Source organism: Phyllobates terribilis, unplaced genomic scaffold (assembly GCF_046119375.1).
Source record: "Phyllobates terribilis strain yellow unplaced genomic scaffold, ASM4611937v1 Scaffold_3__8_contigs__length_932513732, whole genome shotgun sequence".
NCBI lineage: Eukaryota > Metazoa > Chordata > Amphibia > Anura > Dendrobatidae > Phyllobates > Phyllobates terribilis.
The window spans coordinates 613,139,680-613,166,882 of record NW_027362763.1 but is presented as its reverse complement, the minus strand read 5'-3'; the positions used below and the strand labels follow the sequence as shown (position 1 = coordinate 613,166,882).

Genomic DNA, 27,203 nt, shown 5'->3' with positions numbered 1-27,203 from the left:
TACTGAGCCTCATTTTGACTAGTTTTAAGTTGGATCAGCCTGTAGTGTGTTTTTCCACTTTAATTTTGGGGGCGACTCCAAATCCAGGCCTCCATCGGTTAATAAATTTGATTTCCATTGATGATTTTTGTGTGATTTTGTTGTCAGCACATTCAACTTTGTACAGAACAAAGTATTCAATGATAATATTTCATTCATTCAGATCTAGGATGTGTTATTTGAGTGCTCCCTTTATTTTTTTTGAGCAGTGTATATCTCTGTAGTAAGCTTGGTTCTGCTCCTATATCTCTGTAGTAATCTCCTTTCAGCTCCTGTACCTATATAGCAATCTTGGTTCAATTCTTGTGTCTATGTAGCAGCTTTCTTCTGTTGCATTATCTATGTAAGCAGTATGCTTGGTTCTGCTACCATATGTATGCAGCAAGCTCCATTTTGTCCCCCGTCTATGCATCAGCCTGTTTATAAAGCCTGTTATATCTGCTGCTTTAATGCAGTGGCCAGAGGTAAGCACGCCAAAGGTGTGCCACTGCAACTCGAGGGCCACTGCCTTGTGATTCCCACCCAAGCTGAAAAGTGATAACCAGCCCCTGGTTACACTCAGACATTTTGAAACATGTTGCCCTTCATTTCAATGCAATTTTTTCCAACTCTAATGAAATAACAGTGGTATGTTTTGTCAGCACAGCATAGTCGTATTAACTAGCAAATGTGAAGCTTAGGACATTGTACCATATATTTATATATTCGAAAAAGAAAAAACAAGAAAATTCAGCTTCACTCACAATGAGAAGTCAGAAACGCCCGGATCCAGCAGTGCAACAGTAAAAATATCCAAAGAACAGAAAAAACAGCGTGAAAAAAGTCTAAAATTGAATTTTAATGTAAATCTTTTAAAATGGACATGTATCCAGAGACTAAGATTGCAGTGACACAGGAGGATAAGTTAGAAACAGACGCGTTTCAGAAAACCTTCCTTAATAATTGTTCAATTCAATTCATTAAGGAAGGTTTTCTGAAACGCGTCTGTTTCTAATTTATCCTCCTGTGTCACTGCAATCTTAGTCTCTGGATACATGTCCATTTTAAAAGATTTACATTAAAATTCAATTTTAGAAGTTTTTCACGCTGGATTTTCTGTTTTTTTAGATATATTTATATATGGTAGGGAAAAAAAAAAGTGTACAGGCATTACAGAATGGGATCACAGCTGATTCTTTCTTTGAAGTAAAACATTGCTTAGAAACAGTAAGGGAAATGTTTTTCCTCACAAAAATAATCAGCTGTGATCTCCTGCTGTAATGTCTGAATACTATGTAACATAGTCACCTACCCAGGAGCTGTGGTATGATCAGATCATGTCCCTGCACGGTCAGACACAGTCATTACACAGCACATATCAGGAGCACATTTATAAGATTATCTCAGCACAGGAACATTTAACTTAAAACACATTCAATTGTGGAACTTCTTATTTCAATATCTATTGGTTAAAATGAACTTTTGTCCGTGGAAAAGCCTCTTTAAGTCTCCATAACCCATTTGGTTAAAATAAATCAGCCTCTTCTGGGTCCAAAAATTGAAAATAACTAGTCCACTCAGCTCACTCGTTTAAATGGTAAATCTTCACTCTCAGACTCCAGCAGGGTTTCAGCAGCACATACAAGGCCTCCTCACCTTGCACACACACACACACACAAAGTGAGACAGAACCTGCTGCCTTAAATAGGACATTCCAAGACTGTAGGTAAGTGGGCAGCTGATCCCAGCCAGCTCTTTTATGACCTAAAAAGACAAAGGGTGCCCATCCCTTATGGGCCCCATCGTTCAGTCAAACTACACTAATTAGGTTATGTTTCAGCACAGAAGGAATAGCTCTATAAATTTTGAAGTCCATTTCGTCACTTCTCACTATTATGTATTAAAAATCTGTCCTAAAAATGACGCTTGTGAAAAAAAATAATTTTATTTTTTCACACCCATTTTGAACTAAATCCTTTAATAAAATGTGGGTTTAAAAGACATTGCACCCATAAATGAATTATTTATGAGATGCAGTTTAGTAAATGGAGTCAATTGTGGAGTTTCTGTTTTGTCATGTCAAGAACTCTGCCAAATTTGAGTTACAAAATTCAAAGAGTGCTCCTTCCATTTCGAGAACTGCCATTTGTCCAAACAGAGGTTTCTGACCTCATGTGGGATATTGCCAAGCTCAGAAGAAAGTGGGTAACAACCCGAGTTGTCCATTTTATTTCATGTTCACTCTTGCAAAAGTGAAAAAATTGAAATATTTCTGTATAATTTAACACATTATCTGCAGTAGTGTGGGTTCAAATTCCTTACCAAACCCCCTGGATAAAATCTTTAACGGCTGTAGTCTCAAAAATGCTGTAGTCTCAAAAATGTAGGGGGAAATTCCACTGTTTAGGCACATCAAGGTGTCCTCTACCAATTCCAGCCAATTTTGCATTCCAAAAACAAATGGTGTTCCTTCCCTTCTGAGCCCTGCCATGCCCCAAAACAGTAGTTTTCCATCACATATGGGGTATCTGTGTTCTCCGGCAAAATAGCAGAAAATGGATCATATAATTTGTTATGGTGTTACCCTTGTGAAAATGCTAAATTTAAGGCTGTAGCAACATTTTTGTGGGGAAAAGTAACATTTTTTCCGTTCATATTGCTTTAGTTCCTGTGAAGCAACTGAATGGTTAATAAACTTTTTAAATGTGGTTTTGAGCAGTATGAGGGGTGCAGTTTTTAAAATGGTGTCACTTTGGGTATTTTCTGTCACATAGGCCTCTCAACGTCACTTCAAATGTGATTTAGTCCCTAAAAAAATGGTTTTGGAAATTTTGTAGGAAAAATGAGAAATTGCTAATCAACTTTTAACCCTTCTAACTGCCTAACAAAAAAAAAAAATTATGTTTCAAAAATGAAGATAAAGTAGACATATGATGTAAAGTAGACATATGGAAAATGTTATTAACTATTTTGCATGGTATAACTTTATGGTTTAAAAGGCATGAAAATTCAAAGTTTGAAAATTGTAAAGTTTTCAATATTTTTGCCTAATTTTCATAAATACAAATAATGTCGACCAAAATTTACCACAAACATGAAGTACAACATGTCACGAAAAAAAACAAATCTTGGAATCACTGCGATACGTTGAAGCGCTCCTGAGTTCTTAGTTAAGTGACGCTGGTCAGATTTAAAAAATGAGACTGTCATTAACGTACAAAGTGGGCCAGTCTTTCCGGATTTAAGGGGGGGAGGGGGGGGGGTCTGTCCCTAAAATAAACCCCTCTACACTGTAAACACTGCTACATAGGCAGCAAAGAATCAATGTCATGCTGGTTGACTACAACAATCAGAAACAGAAGTTTCAATTACTAACTTGCCATAAACTAATATGCCAAGTGGTAATTAACCTGTGGCGTGCCGAGCCCTCAGCTGTAATCCCTCCCACGCTTCTCCCCTTTGCTTGAGTGATGGCTCTAGCCCCAGGAGATCAATTGCCCGCTGTAATACACTGGGGACATCTGGCGCATATGACAAGGAGGAAATTAGATTTACGTTTGCTAGTTGCAGTAGGGTTCAGGCTGCAATCTCCATTTACAGTTATATGAAAAAGTTTGGGCACCCCTATTAATCTTAAGCTTAATGTTTTATAAAAATTGGTGTTTTTGCAACAGCTATTTCAGTTTGATATATGTAATAACTGTTGGACACAGTAATGTTTCTGCCTTGAAATTAGATTTATTGTACTAACAGAAAATGTGCAATCTGCATTCAAACAAAATTTGACGGGTGCATAAGTATGGGCACCTCACCAGAAAAGTGACATTAATATTTAGTAGATCCTCCTTTTGCAAAACTAACAGCCTCTAGTCGCTTCCTGTAGCTTTTAATGAGTTCCTGGATTCTGGAGGAAGGTATTTTTGACCATTCCTCTTTACAAAACAATTCCAGTTCAGTTAAGTTTGATGGTCGCCGAGCATGGACAGTCCTCTTCAAATGATCCCACAGATGCTCAATGATACTCAGGTTTGGGGACTGGGATGGCCATTCCAGAACATTGTAATTGTTCCTCTGCATGAATGCCTGAGTAGATTTGGAGCGGTGTTTTGGATCATTGTCTTGCTGAAAGATCCATCCCTTGCGTAACTTCAACTTTATCACTGATTCTTGAACATTATTGTCAAGAATCTGCTGATACTGAGTGGAATCCATGCGTCCCTCAACTTTAACAAGATTCTCGGTGGCGGCATTGGCCACACAGCCCCAAAGCATGATGGAACCTCCACCAAATTTTACTGTGGGTAGCAAGTGTTTTTCTTGGAATGCTGTGTTTTTTTGCCGCCATGCATAACGCCTTTTTGTATGACCCAACAACTCATTCTTGGTTTCATCAGTCCACAGGACCTTCTTCCAAAAATAAATTGGCTTCTCCAAATGTGCTTTTGCATACCTCAGCCGACTCTGTTTGTGGCGTGCTTGCAGAAACGGCTTCTTTCGCATCACTCTCCCATACAGCTTCTCCTTGTGCAAAGTGCGTTGTATAGTTGACCGATGCACAGTGACACCATCTGCAGCAAGTTGATGCTGAAGCTCTCTGGAGGTGGTCTGAGGATTGTACTTGACTGATCTCACCATTCTTCTTCTCTGCCTTTCTGATGTTTTTCTTGGCCTGCCACTTCTGGCCTTAACAAGAACTGTCCCTGTGTTCTTCCATTTCCTTACTATGCTCCTCATAGTGGAAACTGACAGGTTAAATCTCGGAGACAGCTTTTTGTATCCTTCCCCTGAACAACTATGTTGAATAATCTTTGTTTTCAGATCATTTGACAGTTGTTTTGAGGAGCCCATAATGCCACTCTTCAGAGGAGATTCAAACAGGAGAACAACTTGCAAGTGGCCACTTTAAGTAGCTTTTCTCATGATTGCATACACCTGGCTATGAAGTTCAATGCTCAATGAGGTTACAAAACCAAAAAAAGTGCTTTAGTAAGTCAGTAAAAAGTAGGTAGGAGTATTCAAAACAAGAAAATGATAAGGGAGCCCATACTTATGCACCTGACAAATTTTGTTTGAATGCACATTGCACATTTTCTGTTAGTACCATAAACCTCATTTCAAGGCAGAAACATTACTGTGTCCAACAGTTATTACATATATCAAACTGAAATAGCTGTTGCAAAAACACCAATTTTTAAAAAACATTAAGCTTAAGATTAATAGGGGTGCCCAAACTTTTTCATATAACTGTATTTTCTCTTTCATTTTTAGATCCCTTGATGAAGCAATTTGCAAACAGTTTGAGTTTTCCTATTAAATGAAAAGTAGCAGTATTGACAATTTGGAAAAAGAGGTGCACGCCTTTATGGACTTGGGTCAACAATCAATGAATATAGAGAGTGAGGAAGCACATAGAGAGAAATGAACCTACTATAACCCGTCCTCCCCTCTGACTGGAGGCAGACAGAAGGGCTGGGGATCCACAGACAAAGGAGAAGAACCAGTGCACAGTTTAGCCCCTGTGCGCCAAAATCTAATAAAGCAGAATAATTCAAATAGTGATTAAAGAACAACAAAGCAAATTTCTTTAACCCCTTTCTGACGTGTGACCTAATAGTACGCCATGGTGACCTGGGCCGATTGGACCAATGATGTACTATTAGCTCATGGTCTTTAACGCGGTCCCGCGACCAAAGTCGTGGTGATCGCATTAAATTTCCGGTGCCATTTTACCTCAGGGGTGTGTCGCAGCCCCCCCAAGCACCCACGATTGCTGTGATTGGCTGTTCAATTCTGAACAGCCAATCACAGCATTCTCACTGTTTCCGGCAATCAGATTGCTGGAAACAGTGATGTGCAGCCTAGGATCAGTGCTCGTAAGAGCACCGATCCAAGGCTGTTGCTAGGAGACCCCAGCCCTAACCCCAAAGCACTATGATCGGTGCCATCACCGATCACATCAATCGCACCGATCGTAGCGTGACCACGTGGTGACAGGGCGGTGACCGGCTTGTGACCTGCCCGTCACTGCCCCATGACCCCCTGTAAAGCCCCCAAACTGTTCTGATTGGAGCGATCGATGAGGACTTTGATCGCTCCAATCAGAGTACCTGAATACAGGTGACCGGGCATTACCTCCCTGTGGTGCATGCTCTGCCCCAGCCATGTCTGATTGGTGCAGTGGATGTCACCAATCAGATGGCTGGGGCAGAGCATGCAACACAGGGGGTCACAGGGAGGTGGAACCTCCCTGTGACGGCCCTGTCACCTGTATTCAGGTACTCTGATTGGAGCGATCGATGTCATCATCGATTGCTCCAATCAGATTACCTGACCGGGTGGTGACTGGCTTGTGACCTTGCTGCCATAACCCTGTGACCGCCCTCCAGACCTTCACACTTGGTGAGGATTTCTACACAGCGGTCACATCTGATCTGTCTGTCGCTGGGCCTTGTAGTGTCACAGAATCTTCTGTGACACTACAAGACAGTCTTTTCACCTGCTCCACTCGCTGCAGCTGCTGCTCTTGTCTCCTGGTTCTTCTGCTCCGGCGTCCTGGGTCTCCTGCTCCTGACCTGCTACGGTTCCTGCTCCAGATCCGGCTGAATGAAGAACTGAGAAGACTTTGGTAAGTCCATCTCTGTTCTCCCCTCATCCACCACAATCCCCACTCTCCCCCCTCTTTTTACCCCCATCCCACCAGTTTTTTTTTCGTGCGTCCTACAATGGCCGAGCGCTGACCAGTGACTACGTCACTGATCAACGTCCGTGCTCGCTGCTTTTCAGGATTTTTTTCTTGTTAATTCTCTTGGTTATAGTCTCCAGCTCCGGTCCTGGTATCCTGCTCTGGGCACCGACTCCTGCTCTGGGCTCTTCTGCATCGGTCCTGCTGCTGTTCCTGCTCCAGAGCCTGCTGCTGAAAGAAGGACTTACCAAAGTCTTCTCTGTTCATCTCCCCTCATCCACCCCAATTCCCGTCTTCCCACTCACCACACATTCTTGCGCACATCCAGCAGCTGCTGAGCGTTGATCGGTGACATAGTTCACCGATCCACACCCGTGCTCGCTGTTTGCACCACATACAGTAAGTAGTTCCTTTTTCCCTTTTTTTTTTCAGAAAAAAAAAAGTTCACACCAAGCACACTGACACACACACACACACACACACACACACACACACACACACACTCGAAATAAAGTACAGACACACAAGCACCACATACATACCAAAAAAAAAAAAAGTCCCGCTCATCCCAAACTCGCCATTCAGTGGAGGAGGCATACGCTTTTCTTGCCTCAGACACTGACAGAGAGGGCGAGGATCCCACATTTCTTTATTTTTCCGACTCCTAGTCATCCTACTCTTCCTCAGGTGCTGCTGGATTTTTCCTCATGGTGGGCCAAACTAATTTATAAACTCATCAATTTTTGGAACAAAACCCCTCTTCATCATTTTCTAACTGGTCTCCTGTAGATGCAGAAGAAATGATGAAGATTTGGGGCCTGGTCCTTCATATGGGGATCCTGAAGAAGCCAGAAGTTCGGCAATACTGGAGTGTTGGCGTTTTGTCTAACACTCCAGTGTTCCGAATGGTCATAATCCGGACACGTTTTGAGGCCATCCAACGATAATGCAAGGTGTCCTGCATGCGATGACCCGAACTTTGATCGTCTTTTCTAAGTTCGGCCGGTCATCGAACACTTCAACAACAAGTTTGCTGAAGTGTATGTGCCCCAAAGGGACATCTGTGTGGATGAGTTCTTAATCGCTTTTAAGGAGCGGCTTGGATTCCGGCAGTACCTGCCCAGTAAGAGGGCCAGATACAGAATCAAGCTGTATAAACTTTGTGAGAGTACCTCAGGGTACACTCACAAGTTTAGAGTTTACAAAGGGAAGGACTCCCGGACTGAACCCCCTGAATGTCCCCCTGTTCTGGGAGTGAGTGGGAAAATTGTGTGGGACTTGGTGCACCCACTGCTGGATAAAGGTTATCACTTGTACGTGGATAACTTTTATACCACTGTCCCTCTCTTCAAGTCCCTCTCTGCGTGAAGTACCGCAACCTGCGGTACTGTCCGCAAAAATCAGAGAGGCCTCCCAAAGACGCTAATTGGGCAGCTGCTCAGAAGGGGTGAGAGCAGAGCCCAATGTAGCGACCACCTGCTGGTGGTCAAGTACAAGGACAAGAGGGATGTCCTCATCTTGACGACCATACATGGTGATGGCAGTACCCTCAGCATTGTACGAGGTTCCACTACACAGGTCGTCAAACCAGATTGTGTAGTGGGGTACAAGTAGTACATGGGGGGAGTTGATCTCTCTGATCAAGTCCTCCAGCTGTACAGTGCTTTGAGAAAGGCCAAGGTGTGGTACAAGAAGTTGGCGGTGCACCTTGTACAGATGGCAATGCACAACGCTTTCCTTCTGTCACAATGTGCAGGCCAGACTTCTGCGTCATACCTTCACTTCCAGGAGACCGTTATTTGGCAGCGGTGACGGAGCGGGCCCCAGTACCTCCGGAACTGAAGGACCTTGAATTGTACCAGGCCAGCATTTCCCAGGGGAGCACCCCTCAAGTCGCAAAAAAAGATAAGTCACAAACGAGGTGCCGAGTGTGTTATAAAAGGGGAATACGCAAGGACACCATTTATCAATGTGACACCTGCCCTGACAAACCTGGCCTGTGTATCAAAGAATGCTTCAAAAGGTTCCATACTTCCATGCACTACTAAATTAATTTCTGACGTATGACAACCTGATGAACACTACAAAACTGACGTAGTGTTCGTCAGGTTGTCCTACACAACTGACGTATGCTACATTATAAACTTCACAAATCTGATATCAGTTCCAAAAAGGGGGCACTTGTTGGTTATTTCCACTGTTTAGTCCCATCAGGGGCTCTGAGAACGTGACATGACTCCCACAGACAATGCCATCAAAGTCTGCATTCCAAAGCGTCACTCCTTCCCTTCCGAGCCCTGACATACGCCCAAACAGTAGTTTTCTCCAACACATGGGGAATCCGCGTACTCAGGAGAAATTGGACAACAGATTTTGAGGTCCACTTTCCCCTGTTACCCTTGTGAAAATATTTTTTTTAAACATTTTTATGGAAAAAATGTTTTTTTTTTTTTATTTTCACAAGTCAACATTATAATTTTCTGTGAGGCACCTGGGGGTCCAAAGTTTTCACCATGCATCTAAATAAGTTCCTTAAGGGGTCACTTGCGGGGTTTTTTCACTGTTTAGACACATCAGGGGCTCTCCAAACGCGACATGGGGTCCGCTGTTAATTCCAGCGAGTTTTGCATTGAAAACGTCAATTGGCGCTCCTTCCCTTCCGAGCCCTGCCGTGTGCCCAGGTAATGGCTTCCCCCACATATGAGGTATCGGTGTACTCAGGAGAATTTGCACAAGAACTTTTGGGGTCCAATTACTCCTGGTATCTTTGTGTAAAAAAAAAAAAATTGCGGTCTAAAATAAAATTTTTGTGAAAAAATAGTTATATGTTCATTTTTTCCTTTCACGTTCAATTATTTGGTGTGAAGCACGTGAAGGGTTAATAAACTTCTTGAATGTGGTTTTGAGCACTTTGAGGGGTGCAATTTTTAGAATGGAGTCACTTTTTGGTATTTTCTGTCATAAAGGCCCCTCAAAGTGACTTCAAATGTTATGTGGTCCCTAAAAAAAATGGTTTTGTAAATTTTGTTGTAAAAATGAGAAACCGCTGGTCAACTTTTAACCCTTATAGCTCCCTAACCCAAAAAAATTTTGGTTCAAAAATTGTGCTGACGTAAAGTAGACATTTGGGAAATGTTATTTATTAAGTATTTTGTGTGACATACAGCACAGACCAAAAGTTTGGACACACCTCATTTAAAGATTTTTCTGTATTTTCATGACTATGAAAATTGTACATTCACACTGAAGGCATCAAAACTATGAATTAACACATGTGGAATTATATACTTAACAAAAAAGTGTGAAACAACTGAAAATATGTCTTATATTCTACGTTCTTCAAAGTAGTCACCTTTTGCTTTGATGACTGCTTTGCGCACTCTTGGCATTCTCTTGATGAGCTTCAAGTGGTAGTCACCGGAAATAGTTTTCACTTCACAGGTGTGCCCTGTCAGGTTTCATAAGTGGGATTTCTTGCCTTATAAATGGGGTTGGGACCATCAGTTGTGTTGTGCAGAAGTCTGGTGGATACACAGCTGATAGTCCTACTGAATAGACTGTTAGAATTTGTATTATGGCAAGAAAAAAAGCAGCCAAGTAAAGAAAAACGAGTGGCCATCATTACTTTAAGAAATGAAGGTCAGCCAGTCTGAAAAATTGTGAAAACTTTGAAAGTGTCCCCAAGTTCAGTTGCAAAAACCATTAAGCGCTACAAAGAAACTGGCTCACATGAGGACTGCCCCAGAAAAGGAAGACCAAGAGTCACCTCTGCTTCTGAGGATAAGTTTATCCGAGTCACCAGCCTCAGAAATCGCAGGTTAACAGCAGCTCAGATTACAGACCAGGTCAATGCCACACAGAGTTCTAGCAGCAGACACATCTCTTCAACAACTGACTTTGGTTCTTTGGTTCCAACCACCATGTCTTTGTGCGATGCAGAAAAGGTGAATGGATGGATTCTACATGCCTGCTTCCCACCGTGAAGCATGGAGGAGGAGGTGTGATGGTGTGGGGTGCTTTGCTGGTGACACTATTGGGGATTTATTCAAAATTGAAGACATACTGAATCAGCATGGCTACCACAGCATCTTGCAGCGGCATGCTATTCCATCCAGTTTGCGTTTAGTTGAACCATCATTTATTTTTTAACAGGACAATGACCCCAAACACACCTCCAGGCTGTGTAGGGCTATTTGACCAAGAAGGAGAGTGATGGGGTGCTACGCCAGATGACCTGGCCTCCACAGTCAGAAGACCTGAACCCAATCGAGATGGTTTGGGGTGAGCTGGACCGCAGAGTGAAGGGCAAACAAGTGCTAAGCATCTCTGGGAACTCCTTCAAGATTGTTGGAAGACCATTTCCGGTGACTACCTCTTGAAGCTCATCAAGAGAATGCCAAGAGTGTGCAAAGCAGTCATCAAAGCAAAAGGTGGGTACTTTGAAGAATCTAGAATATAAGACATATTTTCAGTTGTTTCACACTTTTTTGTTAAGTATATAATTCCACGTGTGTTAATTCATAGTTTTGATGCCTTCAGTGTGAATGTACAATTTTCATAGTCATGAAAATACAGAAAAATCTTTAAATGAGAAGGTGTGTCCAAACTTTTGGTCTGTACTGTGTGTCTCTGATTTAAGGGCATGAAAATTCAAAGTTTGAAAATTGCAGAATTTTCTAAATTTGTCAAATATCCGTTTTTGTCACAAATAAAAACAAGTGATAACGAACAAATTTTACCACTATCATGAAGTACAATAGGTCATGAAAAAACAGTCTCAAAATCAGGGGGATCCATTGAAGCGTTCCAGAGTAATTACTTCATAAAGTAACAGTGGTCAGAAATGTAAAAATTGGCCCGGTCATTAACGTGCAAACTACCCTCGGGGGTAAAGGGGTTAAAGAAATCAATTTAATTTGTATTACAGAACCTCTCTATCCATGTTTTCACTGTACTTTACAAAATCGAGCTGACAGGTTGTCTTTAAGCAGAGGTGTATCTGTTGGGGGATGCAGCTGGGGCATATGCCCCGGGCGCAGCTGGCTAGGGGATGAAAACGTGCCATATAATACGGTGGTCTGAAGTGTCACCCCGGGTGGCAGCATTTTTGCCGCCCCCCTCGGGTGGGAGTCGGCAGTTCTTTGAGCCGGCTGTCAAGCTGACAGCTGGCTCACAGAATGTGCTGCGTGAAGGCTCCTAGTGTTTAATTGTACTCACGTCTTTCAGACGGGGGCCCAGTATGGTAAGGAAAGGGCAGTGTGGAGAGTATGTACCATAAGATGGACAGTGTGAGGGTTATATTTTGTGCAGGGAATATAGTGAGGGGCAACTATTTATTCAGGCGATCATTGTATGGCAGATATTTTTATTCAGTAGCTTTATAATGACGCTATCTTTAAGGGCATAGTGTGGGGATGTGCTTTAGAGGACAGGAGAAGAAGTCTGCAGAGACTAACTGGGGATGAGAAAAGTCATCATGGAGTCTGGACAAGATGAAGAAGAAAAGAAAGAGAATGACTCCAGAGACCACGTAATTTATCAGATACCTGGATGTAAATGTTTTTTTGGGATATGGACCAATTCTCATTTTATTTATGTTAGGAGCATTAAAGGGGTGGCCCAAGTTTATGATCAGTCTGCAGTCATGCTATGTAGCTGCAAGCTTCTGAATTCTCTCATTGCGCACTGCATGATGGCAGGGTTTTCTGGTGCTGGCGATTTGCATAAAATGAATTGAGCGAGGCAAGACAAGTCTAGTAGGCATGTGGTCAGAAGCATACAAATTGTACACTTGTGCAAGAGAAAATGCTAAAAGTGTGCAGCGCATGCGGTGTGAGAATTCAAAAGCCTGCAGTCACAGAGCGACTGCAGACTTTCATCTCGAACCTGGACATTTATTTTCTGTTTTTGTTACACTGAGAAGAACAAGGCTTTGTTTTGTTTAATTCTGAAAGTGCAGTTTATGCAGCATAATAAACCTGCCTTGGACATTTTAAAGAGACTGTGTCCCGTGCCTACCTCTAATGTGGCTAAGTGAGTACTGAACCCTACAATTTGTGCTAGAAGCACAGGCACGAATCCCAAGGGGCACTGTGACTGCTACAGGAAACAGTTTGTCCTGGGTGAAGGCCGCCAACCAGGGATGTCCGGCAGCATGGAGGAGCTGATTAAGCAACTGGTGCAGGCCAACCTCCAGCAGCACCAAAAGTGGCAACAGCAGCAGCAAGCGCAGCAGCTGCAGATGCAACAACTACAGCACAAGCAGCAGATGGAGCTCCTGCCAAAGGTGATCCGTGGCAGGGCAACCGCCCCACCCCCTACTCCAGTTGATGACTCTCAAGTGAGGAAGACTGTAAGGAGATCATTGCAAAAGATGACCCCGGGTGATGATGTCGAGGCGTTCCTGACGGTCTTTAAGAGGGTGGTGGAATGGGATAAATTGTGGGCGGAGGTGCTGGCGCCATATTTAACAGGGGAGCCGCAGAAGGCCTATTATGACCTGGCCTTGCAGGACGCAAATGAGTATGCCAAGTATAAAAATTAGATTTTGGCGTGCTTGGGAGTAACTGAGTGCACCACTTGGCCTATTGCAATAACAAACCTCCCTGGTCCCAGATGTTCGACCTCCTACACCTGGTCCAAAAGTGGTTGTAACCTGAATCTTCCTCCCCAGCACAAATGGTTGACAAAGTTGTCATGGACAGGTTCATACACTCCCTTCCGAGGTCGGTGCAATCCTGGGTTGCCCAGGGAGGTCCCTGCAATGCCGATGACTTGGTGGGGTTGGTGGAAAGGTACCAGGCGGTTGAGAGTTCCTTGGGGAAATAAGGGGTCGTAGAGTTTTCATACTGGGGTTCCCAAAAGGGGGGGGGGGGGCACCCAAAAGAGGGGAGCTAGAGCCACACCTGCGGTGCGTCCTAGAGCTCAGGAGGGGTCTGAGTTGCTGCCCAAGGTCCCGCCCCATAACGAAGTATGTTGGAGGTGTCATACCCCAGATCACATAGCCGCCCAGTGCCCTATGACAACTGAACCAATGGACTGCAGCGCAGGATGGCGTTGCTCATGTTTTTCATATCCTGCCTGCAGTGCGGTCCCTCAACCAGGCAAGGGACCGCAGGCATGTCTCGTGTCGGTGAATGGTATGCAAGTAACTGCTCTGTTAGAGTCGGGGAGTTTAGTAACCCTAGTGAGAGCCACAGTTCCTCATCAGCTGGTTCCGGGGAAAAAAAAGTCGGCGTCCGTTGTATCCATGGGAATGCTAAGGAATACCCTGTGGCCCGAGTATTCATAGACGCAAACTGTGGCGCCAAGTCTCATGAGGTCAGAGTAGTCAAGGATCTGTTGCATCTGGTTATAATAGGACGGGACTTTGCCCTGTTTTGGGACTTGTGGGAGAATGGGAGGAAGCCGGGTTGTCCAGGCAACAACCAAGTCACCCCTGAGGACACTTCATCACAGGCCGCAGCTGACGGGTTTCCTTTTTGTGTGCTTGTTGGTGATGAGGATGAGACAGCATCCACGGAGGCTGACATCCCTGAACTGGAGGTGTCTGGGGGAAACTTTTCAACTGCCCAGCTCAGGGATTTAACGCTAAAAGGGGCGCTTAATAATGTAACGGTTCTTAATGGTGTTGCTCAAGAGTCGGGTGCTGACACCCGATATCCGCACTTTGCCGTAAATGGGGAGTTACTATATCGGGTCATCAAGCTCAGAGGGGAAGTAATCGAGCAGTTACTAGTGCCAGGGCCATACAGACGCAGGGTATTAGATATGGCCCATGCACATGTCTTGGATGGACATCTGGTAGTAGAAAAAACCCAGGAAAGGATCCTCCAGAGGTTCTACTGGCCCGGGTGTCACCGAGAGATAGTGAAGTATTGCAGGTCATGTCTTAATTGTCAGCTGACCTCCCTGGTGGCTCACTTCTGTAGCCCTTTAGTGTCTCTACTTCTCATTGAGATCCCGTTTGAAGGCATCGCAATGGATCTAGTGGGACCCCTGGTCAAGTCCACAAGAGGACATCAGTACATCCTGGTGGTACTGGACTATGCTACGCAGTATTCAGAGGCCGTGCCCCTACGAAACTCCTCCTCCAAGTGTATAGCCCGGGAGTTGGTCCATATCTTTTCCAGGACGGGGTTGCCTAAAGAGATTCTAACGGACCAAGGAAATCTGTTTATATTAAAGGTGATGAGGGATGAAGATCCTGCAAAGCACACAACTAAGGACCTCAGTTTACCACCTGCAGACAGATGGCTTGGTGGAGAGGTTCAATAAAACCTTGAAGGCCATGTTGAAGAAGGTCGTAGAGAAAGACGGCCAGGACTGGGATTGACTACTGCCGTACCTTCTGTTCTTCATTAGAGAAGTCCCACAGGCCTCTACTAGATTCTCTCCTTTCGAGCTGTTGTATGGCCGACACCCCCGTGGACTCCTGGACGTAGCAAAGGAGACCTGGGAGTCTACACCCTACAGGAGTGTAATTGAACATGTGGCACAGATGCAAGAGAGGATTGCAGAAGTAATGCACATTGTGAAAGAACACCTCCTCAAAGCGCAAGAGGCACAGTTGAGGGTGTACAATAGGTTGGTGAGGGTGAGACACTTCAACCCTGGAGATCAGGTACTTGTGCTGGTGCCTACAGTGGAGAGAAAATTTCTGGCCAAGTGGCAGGGTCCCTATGAAGTAGTGGAAAAGGTTGGTGATGTCAATTATAAAATTCACCAACCAGGGAGGAGAAAGCCCTACCAGGTGTACCACGTCAACTTAATCAAGCCATAGCGAGATAGGGAGGCCGTGGAAGCTCCGTGTTTGGTGGTGAAGTCTGAAGCCGATCAAGGTGGCAGAGTCGCTCTCACGTGCCCAAAAGCAACAGTGCCGACATTTGCAACAGCGGAACAGGGACCTATTCTCCGAACTACCAGGTTGTACCCAGATCATAGAGCATGAGGTCCTTACAGAACCTCATGTCCGGGTAAACCTTAAATCGTATCGGATTCCCGAAGCCCGCCGAGAAGTAATTTCAAAAGAAGTAAAGCGGATGCTAGGTCTGGGAGTCATTGAAGAATCCAAGAGTGGCTGGTCCAGTCCCAATGGAGGTTTTGCAATGACTATAGGAAACTGAATAAGGTCTCTAAATTTGATTCATACCCAATGCCCAGGGTACATGAACTAATTGAAAGGCTAAGGCCGATTACCACCCTTCACCTCACAAAAGGGTACTGGCAGATCCCTATGGCCCAAGATGCCTTTTCAACTCCAGATGGGTATTTTCAGTACACCAAGATGCCGTTTGGGTTGCAAGGAGCTCCAGCTACCTTCCAGAGAGCCATGGACCGGATCTTAGCTCCCCACAAGAAGTATGCAGCGGCCTACCTGGATGATAACATGATCTACAGCCAGGATTTGGGAAGCCATCTGAGTAAAGTCCAAGCAATATTCGATGCGGACGGCGGGGTTTTTAATCAACCCGGACAAAAGTGCCATGGGCATGGAGGAAGCCAGATATTTGGGCTATGTCATAGGTAGAGGCGTGATAAAGCCCAAAATAAATAAAATTGAATCGATCCAGGGTTGGCCACACAACCTCTCTCAAAAAAACAGGTCAGAGCCTTCCTGGGCATCGTGGGCTACTACCGCCGGTTCATCCCTAACTTAGCCATGATAGCCGCCCCTCTGACAGATCTCCTTAACGGGACAAAGTCTGCTATGGCTAAGTGGTCTCCAGAAGCTGAGACGGCTTTCCACAAGCTGAAGCCGGCTCTGTGTAAACAGCCAGTGCCGGTGGCGCCGGAATTCTCAAAGGAGTTTGTGGTTCAGACAGATGTGTCAGATGTTGGACTGGAGGCTGTCCTATCACAAGAGGTGAACGGGGAGGAGCACTCCACAATGTATTTAAGCCGGAAGTTGACATCTTGTGAGAAGAATTACTCCATAGTGGAGAAAGAATGTTTGGCCATCAAGTGGGCGTTGGACACCCTGAAATACTACCTCTTAGGCAAGAAGTGCAGGCTGGTGTCAGACCATGCCCCAATAAGGTGGATGAGAAAGAAAAAGGGGAACAATGCCCGAGAGACCAGGTGGTTACTAGCCCTCCAGGAATTTAGCTTCCATGTAGAGCATAGGCCTGGGAAACTGCATGGCAATGCTGACGCATTGTCGAGGGTCCACTGTATGTTAGCAGAAGGTGCCAAGCCCCCTGGTTTTGGGCAGAGGACGGCGGTATGTAAAATGGCCACCGGACATGTCCTTGAGGGGAGATATGCATCGTTGAGGTTGGCAACTTCAGTGATGTAAAACCAGAAAATCATGCTCCAGCACAAGTAGTGATGAGAGGGTTAATTAGGTGGATCAGGACTGTTTTTTTTCGAGCAGTCATAAGAGATGGGGGGAACTGGCTGCTCACATATCCCCACCCCCAGGGCGTGTGCATAAAATAGAGACCAAGTGTCCCATTCAGTGTCAGTCTCTGACCTCCAGAGTGTTTGTGCCAAAATGACACTGACCGTGACCGTGAGCGGGTGAACCCGCCATATTGTATTGGACTGTTTATTTTCTGTTTTTGTTACACTGTGTCGGACAAGGCTTTCTCTTGTTTACTTCTGAAAGTGCGATTTATGTAGCATAATAAACCTGCCTTGGTCATTTTAAAGAGACAGTGTCCCGGTGCCTACCTCTAACGCAGCTAAGTGAGTACCGAAGCCTACACATGTATGAAAAAAATCTCAAAGGAGCGGAAATATCACATGGGTCAATAAAAAGGTAGATTTCTCTGCCTCACCGTCCATATTTATTGATAGTATGTATTGTAGGTGTTCCCCTCAGTAGCACATGCTGCGGTTCAGGCTACTGCTCACTTCACTAGATCCTATTTACCAGTGCAGATTTATTCCTCTACTTAAGTCTCATTCAATAGTTTACTATGCAAATCCCCTACCCTACACAACCAAGCTGACATGGTGTTTAGTAGTGTGCAATATCTGTTCCTGTGTGTGGTTTGTGAAGTTTTAGGGAGGGAAAAGAGCAAAGATCATCTTTACCAAGATTTGATGATGCATTTGACATCACTGATTCCATATCCATATGACTCAATGTAGAATCTTCATCCAGACTTCTATCAGAATCCAGGTCTTCAGGCTCTGTAACAAGCTCATATTCTGGAAACAAAAATTTATGATCTGCAACCTCAACTTGGTATATGCCTGGAAAGAGAGAAAACATTGATAAACTGTAGGCAAGCTTAACGTCTACATCCTAAATCAGCGTTTCCCAAACTCCAGTACTCAACACAATGTTTCTGGATTTCCTTAGTAGTGCACAGGTGAGCGAATATGTATGGGAATTTGTGATGCCTTGATAATTCAATCACCTGTGCATTACTAAGGAAATCCTGAAAATCAGTTGGGGGCTGCAAAGGCTGTCGTTTGGGGAAAAACTGACCTAATTTATGGTTTCCTGGCCTTCCCCCCCAATTTATATATATATATATATATATATATATATATATATATATATATATATATATATATATATATATATATATATATATATATATATATATATACACACATACACACATCAAGGCATCACAAATTGCCATAAATTCTCTCACCTGTGCACTACAGGGGACCGTGAGGACTGGCGTTTGGGGAAGTACTGACACATTATATAATATATGAGGTCACAGCTGATTCTTTTTGTGAGGTAAAACATTTCCCTGCCTGTTCTTAAACAATGTTTTACTTCAAAGAAAGAATCAGCTGTGATCACATGCTGTTATGTCTGTATACTCTTTCTCCACCTCCCCTGCCCAGGAGATGTGGTATGATCAGACCATATTTCCTATACAGTCAGCCATTACACAGCACACAGCAGGGGCACATGTATAAGATTATCTCAGCACAGGTAGATTTTATTTAAACACATCCAATTGAGGAACTTGTTATTATTCCTAGATCTATTGAATAAAATTAACTTTTGTTCGTGGGGAAAACCCCTTTAACCCCTTAACAACATTAGACGTACTAATACAAGTCTGTGCCCTGGGACTTAAGAGCCAGACCCGTATTAGTACGTCATCGCGATCGCGCGCGCACACAGGCTGTGCGTGCGCGATCGCCGCCGGGTGTCAGCTGATTGTCACAGCTGACACCCGCTACTATGTGCAGGGAGCGGTCCCGCACCGCTCCCGGCACATTAACCCCCGCAATGCTGCGATCGCAGCATTGCGGTGGCTAAGGGGAGGTGATCGGTGCACTCACTTCCTCTTCCGACCTCCAGCGCTGTCTGCCGCGGCTTCCAGGATGTTGCCATGACGACCCGATGTCGTCATGACAACATCCGGGTCACCAGACAGCAGGAAGATTTTTTGGACATGCGCAGTGCATCTCCAAACTATCTTCTCCCTGTCCAGCTCTGACAGCCTGCATGGCACAGGGAAGGTGCTCCATTCCTGTGCCATGCAGGCGATAAGAGTAAAAAAAGTGAAAGTCCGATAGTGGGACAAAGTAAAAAAGTAAAAAAAAACTGTCAGAAAGTGAAAAAAAAAATAAAAAATAAAAAAAAAAAAAATTGTAAAAATATTTAAAAAAAAAAATAAATAAATAATCCAAAAATAAAAATATGATGTACCCATCAATAAATATGAAAAAAAAAACAAAAAAAAAACAATAAAAAGTACACATATTTGGTATCGCCGCGTCCGGAACGACCCGACCTATAAAACTGTCCCACTAGTTAACCTCTTCAGTGAACACGGTAAAAAAAAAAAACCTAAGCAAAAAACAATGCTTTATCACCATAACGCCAAACAAAAAATGGAATAACACACGATCAAAAAGACAAATATAAATAAAAATGGTACCGCTGAAAATGTCATCTTGTCCCGCAAAAAACAAGCCGCCATACAGCTCTATTAGCCAAAAAATAAAAAAGTTATAGCTCTCAGAATAAAGCGATGCTAAAAAATAATTTTTGCTATAAAATTGCTTTTATTATGTAAAAGTGCAAGACAGAAAAAAAACGATATAAATGTGGTACCGCTGTAAACGTACTGATTCAAAGAATAAAGCTGCCTTATCAATTTTACCACACGCGGAACAGAATTTAAAAAAAAAACAAAACTATTCCTGAATTGTTGGTTTTTGTTTATTCTTCCTCCCAAAAATCGGAATAGAAAGCGATCAAAAAATGTCACGTGCCTGAAAATGGCACCAATAAAAACGTCATCTCATGTCGCAAAAAACGAGCCGTCACATGACTGTCTGCCAAAATATGGAAAAATTATAGCTCTCAAAATATGGCGATGCAAAAGCTAGATTTTACAAAAAAGGCGTCTTTTAGTGTGTGACAGCTGCCAATCATAAAAACCCCATATGATTCTGGTATCGCTGTAATCGCATCGACCCGAAGAATAAAGTCGTCTAATCACTTATACCGCACGAGCAACGGTGTAAAAAAATAAACTCTCGGGTTAGGGTTGTGATGGGGTTGGGATTTTTTTCAAAAGTAAGAAAAAAAGATGACGATATGGCGACTAGTGTTGAGCGCAAGTGCTCGCTACTTGAGTTTGCATCGGGTGTTCTGGTATGCATTGAGTATCGCGGGTGTTCGAGTGACATGCTCGAGTCTCCGCCCCATATGCTTCGTGGCCAAAAAAACGTTGCGGGGATCGCCTGCCATGCACGAGCGATGCCCGCATGTTTTTTTTTGGGTGTCTAATAACCGTGAAACATGCGAGGCAGGGACTTGAGCATGTCACTCGAGCACACGCAGTACATGGTGCATACCTGAGTACCCAATGCAAACTCAAGTAGCAAGCACTTGAGCTCAAGACTAATGACAACTTATTCAATATGATGACATAATGTTATCAAATTCTGTGTCGTACCTCTGGGTTCAAAATGTTCACTACACCCCTTGATAAAATCCTTGAGGAGTCTAGTTTCCAAAATGGGGTCACTTGTGGGGGGTTTCCACTGTTTAGGCACACAGGGGCTCTCCAAACGCGACATGGCGTCCGCTAACAATTTGAGCCGATTTTCCAATTCAATTTGTTAGCGGACACCATTTCGCGTTTGGAGAGCCCCTGTGTGCCTAAACATTGGAGCTGCCCCACAAGTGACCCCATTTTGGAAACTAGACCCCCCAAGGCACCTATCTAGATGCAAAGAGAGCACTTGGAACCCCCAGGTGCTTCACAAATTAATCTGTAAAAATAAAAAAGTGTATTTTTTCTCCACTTTTTCATTTTTACGAATCAATTTGTGAAGCACCTGGGGGTTTCAAGTGCTCACTATGCATCTAGATAGGTGCATTGGGGGGTCTAATTTCCAAAATGGGGTCACTTGTGGGGGAGCTCCAATGTTTAGGCACACAGGGGCTCTCCAAACGCAACATGGTGTCCGCTAATTATTCAAGCAAATTTTACAATCAAAAAGTCAAATGGCGCTCCTTCCCTTCCGAGCCCAGCCGTGCACCCAAACAGTGGTTTTTCCCCACATATGGGGTATCTGCGTGCCCAGGGGAAATTGCACAACAAATTTTGGGGACTATTTTTTCTTGTTACCCCTGGATAAATAAAAAAAATTTGGTCTAAAGTAACATTTTTGTGAAAAAAGTTAAATGTTCATTTTTTTATTCCACATTCCAAAAATTACTGTGAAGCACCTAAAGGGTTAATAAAGTTCTTGAATGTGGTTTTGAGCACCTTGAGGGGTGCAGTTTTTAGAATGGTGTCACTTTTGGGTATTTTCTGTCATAAAGACCTCTCAAAGTGACTTCAAATGTGATGTGGTCCCTAAAAAAATGGTTTTGTAAATTTTGTTGGAAAAATGAGAAATCGCTGGTCAACTTTTAACCCTTATAGCTCCCTAACAAAAAAAAATTTTGGTTCCAAAATTGTGCTGATGTAAAGTAGACATGTGGGAAATGTTATTTATTAACTCTTTTGTGTGACATATCGCTCTGATTTCAGGGCTTAAAAATTCAAATTTTGAAAATTGCAAAATTTTCTAAATTTTGGCCAAATTTCTGTTTTTTTTCACAAATAAACGCAAGTGATATTGAAGAAATTTTACCACAATCATTAAGTACAATATGTCACGAAAAAAACATCTCAGAATCAGGGGGATCCATTGAAGCGTTCCAGAGCAATTACCTCATAAAGTGACCGTGGTCAGAATTGTAAAAATTGGCCTGGTCATTAACGTGCAAACCACCCTCGGGGGGGTTAAGGGGTTAAATTCCCCTGTGCTTATTTTATAGCTTTATTAAAAAAGTTATTCCAGCAATAACCTCTCTCCCCAACAGGCTAAAGGGGTTGTCTCAACTTCTAAAATGGGTAAAAATGCAAAATGCTTGTGAAAAAAAGAAACTATAATTTACTTATTAAAAATCCTCTTTGATCTCTGAGAAATAAGGATTTTGAAATTCATATTTTATTGCTCATTGCCTATATATCAGCTACCTCTGCAGTCTAAAAGAGGTTGCCAGTTTCCTAGGTATGACGACAGCATTTAATGGGAATTATCCAGACGTCTATTTTCAGTAGGCCAGGAGACGTAGGCTATTGTCTGATTGTTAACTATTGAATTTAAGTTGACTCTGCTTGTAGGTTGATTTGATATTTATAAAATTGATGAATTGCTGCTAGTTACCTCTTATGTCAGCTCCTACAGTTTATTGTACTACTATGTTTGCAAGACCGGGACATAGAGTAATTGAATAATAGATGTTTGTTAATATGTTTACACATTTTACCAGGCCAGCTAGTTTGTTGACCTGCATAACAGAGGAGGACAAACTAGGCCGATTAATTAAATACTCAAACAATGTCAGTTAATCCCATCACACCTTCCCCTTGACCTGTGGATGATGGCTTAAAGGACAGTTGTGAACTATATAAAGGGAATATGCCTCTGTATCAGATATTTGACAGAAAGGCCAGGTCAACATGGCTCCATCAAGAGGGACATAGCTTTCACATTATACAGAATGACAGTTTAAGGGACCATGGCTCCAGCTGGAAGAACATAGATTTGCGGCGTTCTCCAAATGTAACCCATGGATACATTTGGAGAAACCAGGTTGGGACCCTCTGGTCACCACTCCACGTGCCTCAATGGACTGTCAGCATCCTAATCTTGTCGTTACCTCCTCTCTATGGGTGCCCACCAAAATTGGGTTGCCACAGGTGGGGGTAGTCGGCCCAGGAAGCCCCAAAGTCGCAGAAAAATCCCGGCGAGTCAGCGGAACGCTGAGACTCTAATTTTGTACCATCGTGGGTATTTCGCTGGGACTGTTCTATATGTTATTGTTTGTTTGGGGGTTAAATAAAGTATTGCCACGCTGCTTTACGTTCACCCTGTGTTGTCTGAGTAGTATTATGCCCATGGAAAAGGAGAGTCGACATTCGGTGGGATGAGCCCTGGTCCATACGGTCTCAGGCCAGCGTACTAGATCACCCACTGACCCCTGTTGCCTCCACACTAGACTTGGAGGGTGCTCTCGCCACCTTTAGAGCACCTGCACTCCTCCAATGCTGCAGATATATCGCCTCTGCTAGCAGCAACTAAGAGTACAGATTGGCACATGAATCCGCTATACCACTGGTCTGAACTGTCAATCACGCGCTCATGATAATTGGAAGACGAGAATAACTCTTTAACATATTAAAATAATTGATCACATTCAGATTATGTTCAGCCTCAGCTGCAACTTCTTGAAATGAACAAGTCACATTGTACTAACCATCCCTCGGGTCCACCGGTGAGTCTCAGCTGCTGCTCCGTTACCTAGTATTTGCTGCAGCACAGATGTTACATCAGCAGCCAGAAAGCTCAGCTGCTCTGCCTGTGAAGATGGAACACTCCCTTCAGAGCTACTGAACACACCAATTGGAAGCCATGCTGTCAACCAACGTCAGCGAAGCAACCAATACCAGACAATGGGAACAGCTGCAGAGCCTTTCCGGTTGTTACGCTCGCGCCCGGACTGACTGGCGTGAGCGTGATTAGTGATCCCACTGTACCATGAACCGAGGAGTGCCTGGAGAGGCGTAACTAAGTATCAACCCGATCCGACCAGGGTCACACGGCGGCCAACGACTCCGTGAACCAGGGAGGAACCGAGCAGAGGGACCAGGTGCTACTCCAGGTCAAACCCCGGTCACAGCTGTTGACCCACACCGGGGAATGCAGGAACAGGCAGATAAGACTGGCATACAGACAGGTGGATTTTGGCAGGCACGGCTGGCATTCAAACAGGTAGGTACTGGTAAGCGAGGCTGGTATGCAGACAGGTGGGTACTGGCAAGCACGGCTGGTATATAGACAGGGAAATACTGGCAAGCACGGTTGGAGTGCAAATAGGTAGGTACTTGCAGGTTGGAGAGAAGGCTGGAAAGAGGCCAGTACAGACTGGGAGACAGGAACAGAGCCGCAGATGCGGTAGACAGGCAGAGCAAGGAGGAACCGCCGGAGCGGTTGGCAAGGCAGAGCAGAGGAGAACCGCCGGAGCGATGAGCAAGGCAGAGCAGAGGGGAGCAGGAACAGAGCCGCAGATGCGGTAGACAGGCAGAGCAAGGAGGAACTGCCGGAGCGGTAGGCAAGGCAGAGCAGATGAGAACCGCCGGAGCGGTGAACAACGCAGAGCAGAACTGACCTGACGGTGCAGGCAGAGAGGACAGGACTCTGTTCACATGGAACAGACTGGAAGATGCAGGAAGATGGCTAAAGCACAGGAGGTAGATACAGAGGAAGGGAAAAGGGACAAGCAGAACCAGATACACACAAGGTACTTACAATGAAGCAGCGAGTGGTCACAAAACTCACAAACTGAAGTACAGAGACAACGAGTAGGAGTAGGTGCTGGTTCAGACACTGCAGGAAAAGGGAGGGTATGGAGATAGAGAAAAAGCAGGTAACAGGCTAGGAGACAGTTCAGACAGGAGCTGATACTGCAGCGAAATACAGAAACGAGCCTGGGTATACAGCCCCCAGAAGATGGAAAAACAGACAAGAAGTCACAGATAACAGGTCTGGGTATACAGCCCCCAGAGATGGCGGAAACGGACAAGAGGTCACAGATAACAGGTCTGGGTATGCAGCCCCCAAAGATGGCGGAAAACAGACAAAAAGCAAAATGTCTAGTCAAAAAGTCAAGGAGAACACTGAATGTTAGTGTAGCTCAGGCACCCCATCTGGGTAGAGGGGGTTTAAATATCCAGTGACTCACAGCAATAGGCTGGAGACGCATTAGAGGTGCGCCCACAGCAGCTATAAGAATCAGGAAGTAACCCGGCCGCCGCCCTAAGCAGTCAGTCAAGAGACATGCAACCAGCATGAACAGGAGCAAGGTTTGCAGGCTGGACTGATGGGTAAGATTGTGGTCTTGCATGGTGGGAGGTGGTGCACCATGCAAGCACACCACCAGGGATGTTACAGTACCACCCCCCCTTACGCCTACTCTTCTTCAGGCCTGCAAGGGTCTTCTGCTGCGAATTTGGAGGCCAATCCTTCTCTTTAAGAGGATTACCACTTTTGTCCACTAGAGGAAACGAAACTGGTCTCATCATCTTGGTGACTAGGATGCTTCCTCCTATCAAGCCATCCTCAGCAAAAGATGAAGTGGGTGAAGTAACAGGAACAGTACACAGGAAAGTCTCTCTCCATTTGTTATCAGGTAGCACCCTGGTGGATTCAGGAGATAACTGGAGGTCCTCTGCCTGGTTGGAGGGGTGCAGAGACTCGGGTGTAACCACCGCCATGACATCCAGTAAGCTTGGCAAAGTGTAAGAGGTGGGCGGCATACCAGGTACTGAGTGTAAGAAAGTCTCTCTCCGTTTATCAGGTAGCACCCCGGGGAATTCAGGAGACAACTGGAGGTCCTCTGGCTGGTTGGAGGGGTGCAGAGACTCGGGGGTAATCACTGCTTCAAAGTTCACTTTGCCAGGCTTACTGGATGAAGTGGGCGAAGTACCAGGTACAGGGTGCAGAAAAGTCTCTCTCCATTTATTATCAGATAGCACCCCGGAGGATTCAGGAGGCAACTGGGGTTCCTCCGCGTCTTTGGAGGGCGGCAGGGACTTGGAGGTAGCCACCGCCTTTATGGACTTGAGACCAGATTTATTAGAGATGGAGGGTCCTTGCTTTGTGACCATCTTCAAACTGGTTTCAGAGATGACACGTCTGTGAGGCGGGGTGGTACCTGAAACCAGATCATTGGTACAGTCGTCGAGACTGTGTGGGGACATCGCCTCCGCTTCTCTTCCTTCGGAGACTTCAGCACACAGCGAGTCAGCGACTAGCAGATCTGGTGAAGAAGAAACTGCGGACTGTCCTGAAGATATGGGGACTGGACATCCCTTGTACCTTAGCAGTCCCCCAGGATACACCATGCAGGATCTCCAGACCTGAGCGGGTACTAGATGTCTCGGCTCTGGACGACCTGTGGGTAAGCCAGTCAGCACCTGGAATGTGAACTTCTTCATGTGTAATGCTCCAATCTGGAGCTTAATTTGTACAGACATATTTTGACTGCTTTTGAGTAGGGCTCGTCCTTCTGCTGACAAGGCCCAAACCGGCTTCTGGAGTTGTCGGACGGGAATCAGACACCGACTCTTCAAGGTTTTCAGCCCGAAACTTCCGGTTAATCCGAGGCCTTCACTTCCCACGGAGACAGTCATGGTCATCTGTGGAGAGGAAACACTAACGCCAAGGGCTGCCTCTCCTACAGGCCTAATGTCTTGGGATTCTTCAACCTTCGCTGGACAAAGACAATCAGGTGGTCCCAAACAACCGCAGGGGGACCGCAATTCGATTTTGTGACAGTTCTGGCCTCTGCTTTGCCTGACGAACATAGTCATCCTTCATGGATTAAGTGCGGATAGCTGCCTTTACAGGCTGGGGAACAGGAGGTCTTTGGGAGGACAGAACCTGGCGTGATGGTTTGCCTCTACGCCTTGCACGTCTGGACTGCCTCTTGAGGTTGGGAAGAGAAGTATTCTGTGGTGCATAGTCATCCTATGTGGATTCAGGGTGGGCAGCAGTCTCTTCAGGCTGGAGAACTGGTAGGCTACCTACACACATTACCCATCGGGGCTGCTCCGGGATATTGGGAAGGGAAGCTTTAGCAGAGGCTTCAGGATTAGTGTCATCGAAGACCATTAGAAAGGCCACCAGGAAGGCCTGCAGGTCAAAGACGATAGGGTCCCATGCTTCCCATAGGGGAGCGATCCATTTCAAGGTATCACCCGCTAGGTAAGACATCATAAATGCCACATTAACCTGATCGGTAGGAAAATAGTGAGCAAAGAACTTGAAATGCAGCATGCATTGCCCAACAAACGCACGGCTTTATTTTGTATCCCCATAGTACCGTGGCGGATCCGCAGTAATGAGTGCCGATAGATCCATTTGGGCTGGTGCATAAATCGCCGGGACCTCGGCTTGCGAAAAAAAATTTTTTCTTGCTGCATGTATTCGCCAGACACGGATTCAAATG

At 44.8% G+C, this 27,203-nt stretch overlaps 1 protein-coding gene across 4 annotated transcripts in view; it reads right to left on the bottom strand.

Annotated features, from left to right (window-relative positions):
* The window catches only part of PDCD2 (programmed cell death 2), a 170,717-nt gene that overhangs the window by 104,444 nt on the left and 39,070 nt on the right, over nucleotides 1–27,203 (bottom strand). For 3 of the 4 annotated variants that reach the window (XM_073671481.1, XM_073671483.1, XM_073671480.1), the window contains one exon: nucleotides 17,741–17,902. The exons of the other annotated variant lie outside the window; for it this stretch is intronic. In XM_073671481.1, the coding sequence (XP_073527582.1) occupies nucleotides 17,741–17,902 (162 nt within the window). The remainder of the gene's footprint in view (nucleotides 1–17,740; nucleotides 17,903–27,203) is intronic. 4 annotated transcript variants of the gene reach the window in all.